The following is a 16,272-nucleotide window of genomic DNA, read 5'->3' on the forward strand; positions in this document are numbered from 1 at the left end:
TACATTGTAATTCAATCTTTAGTATTATATATATTAGTTAATTTCTTAATTTAAAAGTAAATATTAAAATAACACACCTAAATATTGAGTCATATAATATGGTGAATGCAGCACTGATTAAAATTACATGTCTGGAATGTCGAAATATTAAGTATATAGTTTTGTATGAATTAGGAACTAAAATTACCAATATTTGCAAGCTAAAATATAAAATTAAGAACCTCGTATCTTTTTATTTTCCTGAGATAAGGCTTATGTATTGAATCAAACACAGTGGCCCTGTTCCCACCTTTCCATTTTTTTGGAAACAGTTCCTTGTATACATCACATGTGAATAACCAATCAATAGCTTAGAAAGTCCCCCTAGTGGTTTTCTCAACCATTTTTATCTGTTAAAAGGCTACCACATTCTTTTCAACCAAGATTTCAAGGAGGTAAGTTGTGTCTTTAGTCTACTTGAAATTTCATTTTTCTTAAGACCAAAATACAACTTAGTTACTAAGCTTAATAAATTATAGTGGAATTCTATGATATTAATGTATTAATTTACTATTTCTTTTTGGTTATTTAACTGTATATGTAAAACTGAAAAAAAAATTTTGTTTCATGTACACCACAAGCAAAGTTTTAAAAGGCTTAGCAACCTAAGTCCAGTGTAAACAAAGTAGCTAGAAGAAATAAGTGATTTACTTCTTTATTTATTGTTCTGTATTTTAAGAAAAACAAGTTTAATAACTTATTTCTAAATATTAATGATCTATATACATAAATAAAGGATTAAAATATGCAACATTTACAATTAAGGAGCCAGTTAGTTAATTTATCTATGTACATAATTTTTGTACAAAAGCATTAAGTTAATATTTTATAAATATGAATTTGAGTATTCATAATAATTTGCTATCACCTACCATATGCACTAAACCTAAATAAGTTTACCTCATTCACGATTTGGTAAACATAATAAAAATTACTCAAACATTATAACTCAAAATAGCACTAAAAGTTATTAAAAACATTATTATTCTAAACAAACATCAATGAATATAAAATAAAAGAAGCATTCTTAAGACTTAACTGAAAAACAAGCCTTCCCTTTACACCAACACCTAACTCAATCTGTTGTATTTACTGTACTGTGATATGGTAGTATTCTTACTCTACGAAATTATGTTTAAAAACTTTATTCATATTTGTTTTCAAAGCTTTGTTTCTTCAGTAAATGAATGATCAAACAACTTGATGTGACACCATAAAAAGGTTACAAAAACTATGAAGAAAAAGACAAACAAAATACTTGAAAATCAAGGTCAGTATAATATGCTCTTAACAAAAATAAAATTATTTAGGGTGGGAAGAAAAATATCAAAAACTGACAAGCTCATTATTTATGAGTAACAGGTCTAGACTTTAAACCCTTTGACTATCCTCCCCTAGATCCACACCTGTTTATACAACATTAAAGAAATCAGTTATTCTATTATAAATTAGAAACACAACACACTTAGAAAACAACGATACATCTTATTTGATACTAATGTAACCAAAGAGTTGGCAGTGGGTGATGCCAATTAGTTGACTTTCCTCTAGTGAGTAGTTCAAAATTAAAGACAATAGGAAAAACAATTAGAAACATTAATAGAGACAGCATGAGCAAGTTTAATGCCAAAGAGAGTCAGACCTTTGAATTACAAGCCCATTACCCAATCTTGTAGTTATGTGTTGAACAACAAACAAAAATAACTAATATACTAACTGTTTGTACACTTGAAATAATTAAAAACAGCAAATAATCAGAATCCCTAATTTTCATTAGTTCATTATTCTTGTAACAATCAATTTAATGGTTATTTCAATTAACCTACTGTTGGAATAATAAAAAATGCTAATTTCAATTACTTGATTGTTTTTGTGATTACAAGACACTAATCAATGTCATCTCTGCTAATTTGTTAATGATAAACTATTAAACCAATGGGATTATGGCTCACATTTAGAGATATACCTTAAAGCAAATTTAAAGACTGAATTATTATTTTTCACCTCTTTCATCTACTTATCATTTTATTAATGTATTTAATGATCAGTACTTACCTCTCCTCACTTAAATAGCTTTTCTTGTTCAGTACAGCTGATGGAAAATGTCAGTGTACTGTTTCATTCATGTATGAAGATTGTTCAACGAGCTTCATGAAATAGGAAGCTTTATTTTCATTGTTTCAACATATATTTTTGCTTTAGGTTATATGGTATTTACGAAATTCAAGCACTGAGAAAATTTATGATATAAATACAAGTTATTGTAGTTTTCAGTAGCAGAAATATTATTCAGTGTTAGAAATGAGATACAATGAGATTATTCAGTTACTTAATAGACCAATAAAGAAATTTTATAAATTTATTATGTGTTATGCATAATTAAAAATAATCTTGAGATTTCTGATGAAGTGTTGTTTGTAAAATTAGGCCTATGACTATAAGTAAAAGCAACAAATGTTAAGGAAGAATTAAGCTAATTTTTTTATAACTTTGTGAAATGTACTTGTCATTATTTTTACAATGTAATCCAAAAGAAACCACCAAATGATAGTTTAGTTTATCTTCAAAGTAAACAAACATCATATTATACATGTGCAATGCATATAATCATTTGTTTTCAATTGCTAAACAAACTACACAAACACTGTAATTTTTAAATCATTTCAAACATCAGAACATATATTTCGAAAATAGCTTTCTCAAAACATACTAACCTGCTTCAGGATTGTTAGGATTTTTGTCTGGATGACAAGAAAGTGCTTTCTTCCTATATGCACTTCGTATCTAGTGAAGAAAATTCAAAAACTTATTAATTTCAATTTTAAGTACACTGTGCAAAACAAATTATAATAAAACACTTCCACACAGTAAAAAAAGTAATGAATATCAAATGACCATTAATAATTTCCAATTTTCAAAACTATTTTCACTTACCTTTATTTTGTATTTTAAATAATATAATTCCAAAAAATAAACAAGTAAATACTGAATCAAATCAGAGTATATTAACAAAACTCAATTTGTTCTTTGGAAGAAATATACAAATTTTCAGTTTTGAATTTTGTGGTTTTTTTGGGTGTTTGTTTACCATTACTTTGCCCCCTCTGTTGATAAACATTCACTGAATTAGATATGAGAATTTGTTGGGTCCATGGGAAAATATATAATGATTTTCAGTTTCACATTTTACACTTTGCAGTTCTTATGGGTGATTTTGCATTTTTTTTTACAATTACATACAAGGGAAGCAACTTTTCAAGTCCTGAGACAATCTTTCAATAGTCATGAATTTACATAACTTCCATCAAGTGAATGAATACTCTAGCTAGTATTCAATAGATAAGAATTTTCAGGATATTTTTCCACTATAAACCACACTCACTAAACCTAACTAAGCTTAACACAATGTTGATTTGCACTGGTTGTAAACATGAGGCCTTTTCTCATTATGTTCATTAAGTCAAATCAACATTGTAAACTACATTTTCAGTGTTATAATTTAGTTGTTTGTTAAAGGGAGATGCTTAACATGTGATGTATTAAACAAGAGGCTTCATCTAATATCTAAAGGCAAAGATAGATTATTTATTAGTTCATGTGAAGTATTCTGTGAGTAATGAAGTTTATGAGAAGTGAATGAGTATTCTCTAAGTTAACAAGTTCAGTGTTTGAAAAGTTGTTCACAGTTCAGTGTTAGAAATGATATTTAGCCCATCTATTCAGTTACTTCAACAATTATCTAGGTTAGTCTGTAAGCATGTTTATGTAAGAGTTAGGCACATCTACCATTAGTCTCAAAAGTTTTGTTGAAACATTTGTGCATTTAGACCTACAGCTACAAATGAAAGTAGCTTGTATTAAGCATTAGAAAAAAATGAAGTAATTCATTATTGTTATGAATCTTGCATTATTTTTACTACATACTATAAAAACAATTGTCCAACAGAAGAATACATTAACAATATCTATGTAAAACACTGTAATTTTAAAATAAGAACCAATCATGAAGCACCCTTAAGTCCTGTGACTTTTGTTTCATATATTTCTATCTAGGTAAACTACTTGTACCTCAATGGGCTATGTTGTTCTTACTACAGGTATTGAAATGAAACCTCATTTTTCACATTATAAACCTTTAGTCTTATTGCTGTGTCAAGCTTGAATTATTTTTTTTTCCCCATTTACAAATTTAAGCCATCTCTAAGCATTATAAACCCATGGTGTTATAAGGTAAAGTGATTTCAATGTAAGAATCAGATAGATCTACTCACAAATGGGAAGACTGAGTAGAAAATTTGTGATATAATCCAAGTCTGAAAACCAACCAAGTTTTATGGAGTGAAAAATAAATAGACTGGTCACATCTAGGAACACATAAAACAAAACCTCATTATGACACACAGCAAAGGAAACAGTTTACAAACTTGCATAGACAGCAAGAAGAATGTCTTTACTTATATATATCTAAGTATCAATGCTTCAAATTGACAAAGGAAACCTCAGTTCTCTTCTTGCAATAGAATCACCATATGAATAGTCACTTTATCACACCGTTAATAGGTTGGAACACAGATATTCACTCAGACAGCAGAGGACTCATCTATACACTAATGAACAAAGTTACTGCAAAATCCCCACAGAAAGAAAAGACATTATTTACAACTGAAAACAAAGACATGAAGGTAACTAAAGCAAAATAACTAAGTTTTCTAGATTATATGTTTATAAATACTGAAATTTCAAAGAAACAGACAACATAAAATATCTAAAATATTCTATGACAATAAAATGTGAAAAAATATATAACATGCCAACATATTTTCTCAACTCATCTCTTTTTTTCAGGCATCTTCAAACTGACAATTAAAATTAAATTGAAACCAAGTAAACATTTTAAAACTACAAAACTTTATTTTGGCTGTATGTCTATAATACTTATCAACTTAAGTCAAAATAGATTTTTAGCTTCAGAAAATAATGTAGATGCTATTTTCAAGCTTGGTTACTTACTTTTTTCAAGAGCCTCTAGTTGTAGGCTTAAAAATATATTCTTTATATTTTGATTCAACACATTTCTGTATTTTTTGATGATTCACATTCTCAATTTTTAAGTTTTTAATAATCTTGTTTCATAAGCATTTTTATATGCATTTATGGAGAATAAATTTTAATTTACATATCCACATATACATTCAGTTCAATGTTACATATTTTTCAATAATTTACTACCGCATTTCCTTTTTTTTTTTCCATCCAACAACCACACTGAACTTATTCAAAGTAAATAATAAATGTACAATGAAGAACAGACTGGTATGCAACAAACAAATTGTACAGTTTTTCTCAAAGTACCATCACAAATTTAATAACCAGTTCCCATCAATGCCATATTGTAATGCAACAAAAAAACAATAAGCAACAAAGCAATCTCATCAGGATGGAATGATGTTTCTCCAAAGATAACACAGCACAAATTACTGCTTCATAAACAGATTGAAATTCATGATAAAATAATACCATTAAAAAGTATGTACAAGAACTAGAAACACTAATAATGATACATACTTAAAAGAAATGCCTTTACATTATCATAAATAGTGATACCATAATACAAATACAGCAAAACTAACTATTTAGAACATAAACTGAACACATTACAAATCACCTCATAATATGAGTACTCATGCAAAATACAAAAAGATATAAACTAGAGAATAATAATGCACAGATGTAATGATCAAACAATGAAAACTAATGCTTACAGACACACAAAATAATTAAAACTTAGAAAGAAATAAGTATAAGAATCCACACAATATTTACAAAGATGCCCACTACAAAATGATACCATGCCTTTCAATAATGGAGCTCTTCAGTAGGCACATGCTACATCTTTTCTAACTTATTGTTTCATCAATCCAGTGAGAGGGAGGCTGGTTTGGCCAACATTCTGAAACAAGCTGGCATCTCCCCTTCATGATCGTGAGTCATGCCAGTAATCCATAAAAAAATGGAAAAATACTTTGAGAACACTCAACAAGAAGGGGTGGAGCTTATTATTTCAAGAAAAAGGTAGCCAGAAATATCTGCAATTAAATCCTTTGTACAAAATTTCAATGGGAGGTCAAATGAATTCCATCAGTTCAAGAGTTCAGGTGGATCATAACACAAAGTTACAACCATGAACTAAGATACCAGATGCTGGCCAGGCAATCTCTATGAGTTTCTCTTCTATCCACACACAGTATCACTCATAAAACACGTATCTTGATAAATTCAATACTTCTCAATCACAAAGCTTATATATAGGTCACCCAGAACTCTCACACTAAACCTTTTTTAGGGAGTTAGCTATGCCCCCAAAATGTACACTTTTAGGGGCCAATAAGCAGTTTTAAAGGCCAATCCTATATCTCATTTTAAAATGTACTCTATAGCTGAGACATGGGTGAATCCAAGGAGGGGTCCACCCCCTTCATCAGAATTCCAAAATTCCAGTATTTGTCTTTGACTTCATTTAATAGTTCAAATTCTGCATAAATGTTTCAATTTCAGTTATAATAGAAATGATGAAAAAATACTTGCTAATCTTAATATGCCTGTGATGTAATCTTGACAGTGGCATATACACACCATTTCTTAAATTCCTGAATCCACCTCTAGAAGTTATCAGCGAAATTATTGAATTAAACAGTAGATGTTAGGTAAAATGAAAGGAGATTAAAGATATTAACATATCTTCATTTATTTTGCAGTCAATTTGTACTTCAGAAAAAAAAAACATTTTCAGACCACTTAACCTATTCATGACAGCTCAGTTTAATATACAGGAGTTCATCTACATATTTGCACATGTTAAGTATTTGCACCATAACTTATGATACACCATACCTTCACAAAATTTGGAAAACTTTTAGTAAACATTACAAGTATTTTGTGCACAAAATATACGTTTTAATGAAATATTTTTACTAAAGATTTCTTTATGAAAATGATCTGAATAAGTTTTTATGATTCAAGTATGAATATTTTTCATCAGAAAGGGTTGCATTATATTACTCACACAGTTTCAAGTAACACAGGTTGCTAAGTCTTTTAAAATTTCACACATGGAGGTTATCAAATAATTTTTTTTGTTTTACTTATATAATTGAAGAATAAAAAAATCATAAATAACTATATTGATACCATAGAATTCCACTATAATTTATTAAGCTTAGTAACTAAGATGTATTCAGATTTTAAAAAATATGAAACTTCGAGCACACTGAAAACAACCTACCTTCTTGAAATCTTAGTTCAAAAATCATGGTAGCCTTTTCAGAGATCAAAATGACTAAAAAAGCCACAAGGGTGACATTTTAAGCTGTTAACTAGTTATTCATGTTTCATATATTGAAGTAATTGCATATAAGGGATCATTTTCAAAAATGGAACAAAGTGAACTGGACCACTGTGTTTGATTCAGTACATAAGTCACATCTCATCAAAATAAAAAGATACAAGGTTCTTATTTTATATTCTACCTTATTAATATTAATATTTGAGTTCCTAATTTGTACAAAACTATAAATTTCGAATTTTAACATCACAAACATCTAACTTTAAATGGTGCTGCATTCAATATACAACTTGACTCCCTATTTTTAAAGTCTATATTTAGGCATATTCTTTCAATATTTATGTTTTAATTTAAAAAAATTAACTCAAACAGTATTAATGTTTGATTTGTACTCTAAAATTTAATTCCAAATGTATTGACATAAAGTCATAAAACAGCAGTTTAATAAAAATTTGAATGCAACTCAACAAATATGATGAAATGGGTTTTGACCCTTGACCCATTGTGAAAGGGTTAAATGATTTTTATATCATACATGATCTTTAACTTCTCTCTAAAGCCTTGTATAAAAGTAACTCTTTGTTCCTCTTCAAAATACCTTCCTAATCAAAATAAACAATGAAATAAAATGTTTGCATTGCTGTCAGTATCATATATTCTTAATCCCACATAACTCCTTATCATCCAGCTGACATTAGTCAATTAAATGCCAAACACTTTTGGAGGGATGGAAAAAATCATATAATTTACATTATCTTGCAGTAATCAGTTCATTATCAGTTCTTTCATATTCTGAAACAGCTATTAATTATTTGTTCATAAATTTGAATTTATAACAAGCAGAATCTTCAAATTAACAACATATGGAAAAATGCAAATAGTTCTAAAATGGCTCAGGTGGATTAAAATTAAACTCAAATTATTGTTCTTTAATAACAAAAATAAATAACAAAAACTTTTCTTGGGTTGGTTGGTTGATTTCATGTTTCATGGCACAAAGCAGCGAGGCTATCTGCGCCAAACGTCCGTTAAAAAGGTAAAAATAAATTAAATGTAGTAAAATACATAAAAGGAAATGAAGGTAAAAGAAAACAGTATTGAAAAACAGAAAAAACATAAAACCAATATTGACACCTAGTGTACAATGTTAAGAGAGAAAGCAGAATAAGAGAAGTTGTAAAGGACTGTCTCTAGCATAATGGTAATGATCATAACCCACCAGGAAGACTAACAGGTAAGTACGAGAACCACCATCAGTCACCTGAAGTTGGCCTTTCCAGTCCTGGTTCCGGGTTATGTGTCATAGCAGCTATTATCAAAATGTAAAAGAACAAAAGTTTTAAAAAACATGTAGCAAAATCATAATAATAATTAGCCAAATGTCCAGTAAAAAGGTAAAAGTAAAGTAAATGGAGTAAAATACATAAAAGGAAATGAAGGTAAAAACAAAACTGCAATTAAAAACATAAAATGGCATAAAACCAATGTTGACATCCAGTCTATAAAGTTGTAAAGGAATTTCTGTAGCATAATGGTAATGATCATAACTCGCCAGGAAGACTAACAGGTAAGTACAAGAACCACCATCAGTCACCTGAAGTTGATCTTTCCAGTCCTGGTTCCAGGTCATGTGTCATTATGGCCAGTACCAAAAGGTAAAGTAATAAAAGTGTTAAAAGACATGCAGCAAAATTGTAAGAACAACTCCCCAGGACGACTAACGGGTAGTTCAAAGGAATAGTCCAAACAGCAGCGTTAATCACCTGAAGTTGGTCTTTCCAGTCCTGGTGTCGAGTTATTTTATGTTATGGCCATTTTCCAATTTCAAATTGAACTAGAGAGATTGAAATTCTTAAAAGGGAACCACAATTAAAAAGATGTAATGAATAAATATCAAACTTAAAAGAAATTAAAATGATTTATGGCCATTAAAAAACTAAAAACTTTATCAAAGTGGACAGTGTTACTGTCACCAATAACACTCTCCAATGTTACGAACAAACCTTGGGACAGAACATGTTTAAAATAGTGTCATCATTGAGAGTTGTAATGATGGTATGAAAATAAAATGTGGCTTACAGTGATTTGAGTGTTACACAAACTACACAATGGTGCAACAGTTCCAGATAAAAGAAAAACGATGAGTTAAAAAACTGTGATCAATACGTAGTCTAGTTAGAACAACTTCCTCCTTCCAAACCTTATGGAAGCTAGATGGCCAAAGCCCAATATAGGGTTTTATTTGGAAAAGCTTGTTGTCGCATTGCTCATTCCAAGTGGACTGCCAGCTGGCATAGAGCCGAGCCTTGAATACAGGACCATAGTCCATGTACGAAATAGGAACAGTGGTGATAGTGCCAGAGTAGATAGATTAGCTGCCGTGTCTGCAAGCTTGTTCCTGCGAATACCAACGTGGTCTGGTATCCAGAAAAACTGGATAGAAGTAGATGTTAATGAGAAATGGGCTAGTCCGTTTTGAACATCAGCAACAACAGGGTGTGAGCCAATGTGAAGCGATTCTAGGGCCAGTAGAGAACTAAGCGAGTCAGTATAAATAGTGCAGTTGGAGTACTACTTAGCTTCAATGTGATCCAGAGCAAGAGATATGGTGTACAGTTCAGCAGTGAACACAGAAGTTGTAGAGGGGATTCTGCGCGCAACCACCGAACCACAACAAACCATGGCACAGCACACAGAGTTACCTGATTTGGAACCATCCGAATAAATTGAAATGGAAAGATTGTTCGAAAGATGTTCAATAAATAAAAGACAGTACTTCCAATCGGGAGTATCTGCTTTTCTCAGATGACTTAAAGAAAGATCACATTTGGGGACTGTAATAAGCCATAGTGCAATGGGCTGACCAGGGGATTCTGCAATGTTATCCAAGGATAGACCCAATTCATCCAATTGCATCTGGATGTGAAGGCCAAAAGGAGCAATGGCAGATCGTCTGTTCTGAAAAAAGTGTGGCCCACTGAGGAAGGAAAACACATCCCCAGATGGGATGCTTTGGTAAAGAATGAAGTTTCAAATAATGTAGTAAAGACAGTTGCAAATGGCGAAGGCGCAGAGAAGGTTCATGAGATTCTACATATAAGCTTTGAATAGGGGAGGTGCGGAAAGCCCCAGTGCAGAGTCGAACTCCTTGATGATGAAAGGGGTCCAACATCTTTAAGGCCGAGGGTCTGGCAGAGCCATAGACCCTTGATCCATAGTCGAGTTTCGGTCAAATATGTGCATGATATATCTTTAGCATAAAACATTGAACACTGCGAGAGCAGTGAAAATGGACCAGTCTACCTAATCCAGCTTCCACCGGAGCATGAGGGTAAGGTGGCCAGTGTCTCTCAAATGTATAGGAAAATGATCACTGCCTAGTGGATTATTGTCAACCCTCCATGAAAAATGGGAAAATAATGAAGGGGAGCAAACCGAGAGATCAATAGTGGTAAAGGACTGACTAGGTGCGTGAAAATAAGTGGAACATCCAGCATTGAAAAGAGAAAGATTGTGATCAGAAAGCATACACTCTACAGAGCTACCCCTCCTATCAAAAAGAGCACTTCCCCAGAGGGGATGATGTCCATTAAAGTCCCCCAGGATTAGAAAGGGAGACAGCAACTCTTCAACAAGAGCATCAAGGTATGATTGATCATATGTCTCTCCAGGGGACAGGTAGAGAGAACAAACAGTGATAGTATGACCAAAGGAAACACAGATAGCTACGGCCTCCAAGGGTGTGTTGAGTGACAAAGACAAGGTGGGCACATGCTGATTAACCAATAGTGCCACCCCTCCATGTACTCATCCATCACACGGCCTGTCATTACTGTACAGAGAAAACTGTCAAATGGTGACTGTGTTAGCAGGTTTTAGAAATGTTTCTTGTAAGAAAAGACAAAGGATGGTAAGAAGCAATCATTGTTTTGATATCATCCAGATTAGAATGTAAACCTCAACAGTTCCATTGTATCAAGGTGGCCATTTTTAATAATGGGTAGTTGAAGTGGCTGGAGAACCCTTGTTTATGACCACGTCTTTTTTCCTTACTGTCCTTATTTGGAGGAGGTCTATCGACCTCCATGGATCCTTCCCTGGGTCGATTGGATGGGTCTTTGTTGTTAGAAGGGGATTCCAGTGACTGAGGATGCGAATGAATAATTGTTTTGCATCATGGGGTGGGAGAAAAAGATGTATCAGAAGAAATGCCTGTATTTGAAACCAAAGAATGTGACTCTCGAGGTTTGTTGGAATGTATGAGAGAAACACAGATGGGGGAGAAGTCGATTCATCAGCCTTATTAATCATGGTGGTCAAAAGGCTTTTCATTTGTTTTGAAAATGATTCTCTTGGAGACACAGAGAGATCTGTCTGCACTCCCACTGTAGTTGTGAAATGAAGTGCAGCAGCATATGTCCTAGATGGAGTGACGGACAGCAATTTCTGAGCCTCATGATAACTAATGTTATGAGTCCTTTTCAAATGCTGCACCTCTTTTTCCTCCAACCATTTGGGGCAAGAATGAAAGTAGGAAGGGTGGGAACCATTACAGTTGACACAATGTGGGTCCGTGTGACACTCACAGGCATTGTGATCCTTGCCACCACAACGAGCACATGTCAGGGAACCACGTCCGGACGTATTTGAGTGGCCGAACCTCTGACATTGGAACATCGAAGAGTGTTTGGAATGTACGGCTGTACCCTGCAAATTAGATAACGTGCCTTGATGGTGGCAGATGCACGTGGTGATGTAAGTGTCAAAATGAGGATATTTGTCAGCAGTGTAACTCCACCTTTGCAAGTGGAGATGCACCTCACTGCAGAAACTCCTTGAGTGGAGAAACAAGCGAGAATCTCCGACTCGGAGACGTTCTTCAAATCCCTTTCAACAATAACTCCTTGTGATGAATTCAAGGTAGCATGAGGGGTAACCTCAATAGGTACATCCCCAATTGCCTTTGAATTCAAGAGGAGTTCACTGTGTTGGGATATAGATGTTTCACCCAATAGGTCTCCAGATCGAAGCTTCTGCACTGACTTTGGAGAGTCAGCAAGTCCCTCTCATCCCTTTTGAATAAAAAAGGGGGACATTTGCCCTAAAGGTTATTCTGAAAGAGAATGTAATATAAGAAAAGGGGGTACAAGTGTTACAGATGTTGAAGATTGCTGCTCAGAGTCTTCAAGATGTGGTCGTTTACCTATTGTCATTTTCACTATTGTATTTAAATTTTTTGTTGGAGACTCCATAGGAAAAAAGGAAAATTTCGGTGTCCTGAGCACTATACCCAAACACCAGCATCAGACACAATATCCACAACACCCGTTGAGAACTTCCAACACTGGTACTTGGTTGACTCTAGTCCATGTGGACAAGCCGATTGACCCAAGAAGGGCCACCCAAAGGCTGCCCGTCTACAGGAATTCAAGCCCAAAGTGATGTGTTAGGGTTGAAACCCTCAACCACCAGGATCCTCTCCTCCCCTTCACGGATCGTCACACACAGCAAACATGTGGGTGGATGTTTTGATCCCAGAGGAGGTCACCAGAAAAAACAGAACCTTCCCTGGGAGCTCCCCTCCCATCATACAGGAATCCACACCGAGGGGTCTTTCTTGGGATCAACTACATTTTGTAGGTATCACCACACTGTTGTTGCAAAATCACCTTGTACTGATGAATAAAAGTTTGCCCAAACAAACCAGTGTTGTTGCAGTTTGCCCAAACAGACCAGTATTGTTGCTAAAACATGTTCAGTGATCAAGAACAAAGCATAAAGGTCATCCAAATCATACAAAAATTGCCCAACATTCACATTTTTCTTAAATGAATAAAACCAAATGTTGATGATCTGAAAAAGAATATAGGAGAAAAAAAGGCAACAGGACCATGAGTACGAAAAAACAGAAGAGAAAAAAGTCTTTATAGGGGTGAATGGGAAAGAGATTACACTATGATGAAGACAGTGGAATATTCTATATGGCATGTTAAGGAACGAATGCAAATCTGAAACTATTAGTGGACTATTAGACTATTGCTGATAAAGAAAATGTGAATCTGAAAATGTTATGAGTGGTTTATTGGCATGAACAGCCCATAACTGTTCCTCACCAAATTTAAAGTCTGTTGCCATAACAATTAATACACCATTATCATTAATAATCATTAATAGTTTTCAGAATACCAGCTAATGTTTAGCCAATCATTACCAAGTATCTAGCCCTATTCATCAGACAAGCATTTAACACAAATCTCATCAGGCCATAGTGCAAAGATTTATGGAAATTTCATTATTTTGGAGTTTGTTTTTTTTAATGAAAACACATCTCTTGGAACAAATGAACAAAATATATATAAATATATACTTTAACAGAAAAGCCAAAAAATGCTCGAGAAGCATCAGAATTTTTCATCACTGAAAGACCAATACTTTTACTGCAAATAACAGATCTGATCTTTGGATTCTATAGCCATTTTCTTTCCACTGTGTATCATATTCTTAATAACTACATACATAACACAAAATTTAAATTTTTACATACAAAATGATTTGCAAACATACTAATCCAACTGTCTCCAGGCCACATTAGGTGAGACAAGACTCCAAGTTTTATATATAGAATTCATACTCTGCAAAAAGTACTTTAAAACACATGCTGAGACATCATCCATAGGAAAGTAACATTTATCTCCATAGGTGTTTCCTCTTTTATTCATGATTAGTATTTAGAATATTTCCCAGAACATGATTAACATTTTTAAGTGTCAATTTCACAAGCTTCAAAGCCCTGAACCTCCTGTCCTTTAAACAAGACAAATTATAGTTGTGAATAACCAAACCAAAATCAATAATTACACTTCTCACATGCTAAATGCCATAACCCAAACCATCAAAGAAGCAATCCCTAGCAAAGTAATAAATCCTGGAAACTTACTACCAAAATTCATGTATAACACTAATAAGCACCCACAGACAACTCAGACATGACTTCCTATGAACACATGACATTACACTTAAATCACTCCATAATGCCATAAATATAATCTTATAAAGAAAGTTACATTACAACAACAACATTATAACTGGGAAATCTTCTGCCTATCAATAGATAAATCCAAAACTGACCCTTTCATATTCTGTCAGAAATAAAAATTTTAGATGAAGAACAAATCAAACAACACCATAAATAAAATTCAATATAAAAACAGCACTTCAACTACACTATTGCTAATAATCTGACTTTTATGGCAAATATTTTAAATGCACTTTTATGACTTCAAATCTCTCCTAATTTTACATATGTTTCCAAAATGTAAATTAATACACTTCTAATAACCAACACTTTTGTTTTTCACCAAATTTCCCAATTTCTATATTACAAATTTTTGGTTCTAATGATTTGTATACCATTCCCATAACTTTAACAGAAATAAAATTTAATCTCAGAAAAATAAAATGCAAGGACCAAGGAGAGGATGCAATTAAGAATTCAATCTTGAAACAGCTATCCAATAAAATCAGAAATCACTTGGTAACAATTTTAATTTATTGTTGCTATCAGGATATTACCTCATCTATTTGGAAATCAGCTATTATTAAGGTTACCCCCAGCTGCAAACCCACTAGCTTGCTAAACACCCTTAGTAAGTTGACAGAGTAGATTCATAAATTGGCTAAACATTTACTTAGAAACCAACAGTATTATTAATACCATACAGAATTCAAGCAAAAAACATAGAAAACCACTGACCACTTTGTTCGAGCTTAGGAAAACTACTTATCAGTCTCAACAAAAGCATACAATCATACCCACCTCCCTTTCCAATGTCCAAAAAGCCTTTGATTCAATATGGCACAACAGACTTCATTACATAAACTAATCAATAATCATATACCCACCCCTACTGTACATCAGATATTCATCTTTCTTACTGACAGAACAGCACAGGTTAAGATCAACAATACAACCTCCAAGCCCTTGATGTTTTGAGGTTGGTGTCCCCCAAGGGTCAGTGTTGAGCCCAGCATTATAAAACCTCTTTCTCAATGACATTCCATTCTCTTCCTTAAATTATACAATTCCACCTCAATATACAGATGATATTTCTGTCTGTAGTTCTTCTTGCAACTCACTTGCTGTGACATTTAGGGTCCAAGTATCACTCACTGGAGAGTCAGATTGGTACAACAAATGGCATGTATCCTTCAACTATCCAAACCTCATGTTGAAGTCTATTGTAGAAAAATAAATACAAGTAGGAAAATACTCTATAATCTTCAATTAACTCTTCATAATTCAGACACTGATTATGTAGAATATTTGGCATCTGACCAGAGAAAGTGTTTTCTCAGGTTGCTTCCATGAAAGATCCTCTCAGTTCACAGATCAAACTTTAAAAGTTAACAGTTGTCAGAATTTTGTAAAGTGTTAGATGTGGTAAAAACATGAACTTCAACTTATCCCCCACAGTTTGTTGGATTATTGAAAAGTGAATTATAGACTCTTAAATATGTTTGATTTGTTAATCAAGATTGAACTGGCTTGGATGAGTACTTTTCCTAAATCATGACAGTATACCACACAACATTACAAGTATCAAATGGTTGTTCTCTAAATATGCTAACATTCAGATGAAAAGTTATTTCTTGTGTAGATGTAATATATGGTTGTCCACATTCTTAATGACAAAAAACCCACTTGAAATAAAAGTGTATCTCAGAATGGCTGGTATGGGTAGTAACACTTACTGATAAGAGGAGAACAACATTTCAGCCTTCATAGGTCATCTTCAGATTAAGAAAGAGAGTGTTCAAATGTGACCATTGACGGACACGTCTTAGAGACGAGAGTATGAACAGGTACTGGATTGTATGGTGCGTTACAGATG

The 16,272-nt window shown here is 33.1% G+C and overlaps 1 protein-coding gene across 2 annotated transcripts in view; it reads right to left on the reverse strand.

Annotated features, from left to right (window-relative positions):
• LOC143247435 (dnaJ homolog subfamily C member 17) overlaps window positions 1-16,272 on the reverse strand; it is an 87,710-nt gene that overhangs the window by 63,934 nt on the left and 7,504 nt on the right. For both annotated transcript variants that reach the window (XM_076495522.1, XM_076495520.1), the window contains one exon: window positions 2,754-2,823. In XM_076495522.1, the coding sequence (XP_076351637.1) occupies window positions 2,754-2,823 (70 nt within the window). The remainder of the gene's footprint in view (window positions 1-2,753; window positions 2,824-16,272) is intronic.

Source organism: Tachypleus tridentatus, chromosome 3 (genome assembly GCF_004210375.1).
Source record: "Tachypleus tridentatus isolate NWPU-2018 chromosome 3, ASM421037v1, whole genome shotgun sequence".
In the NCBI taxonomy this organism is placed as follows: Eukaryota; Metazoa; Arthropoda; class Merostomata; order Xiphosura; family Limulidae; genus Tachypleus; species Tachypleus tridentatus.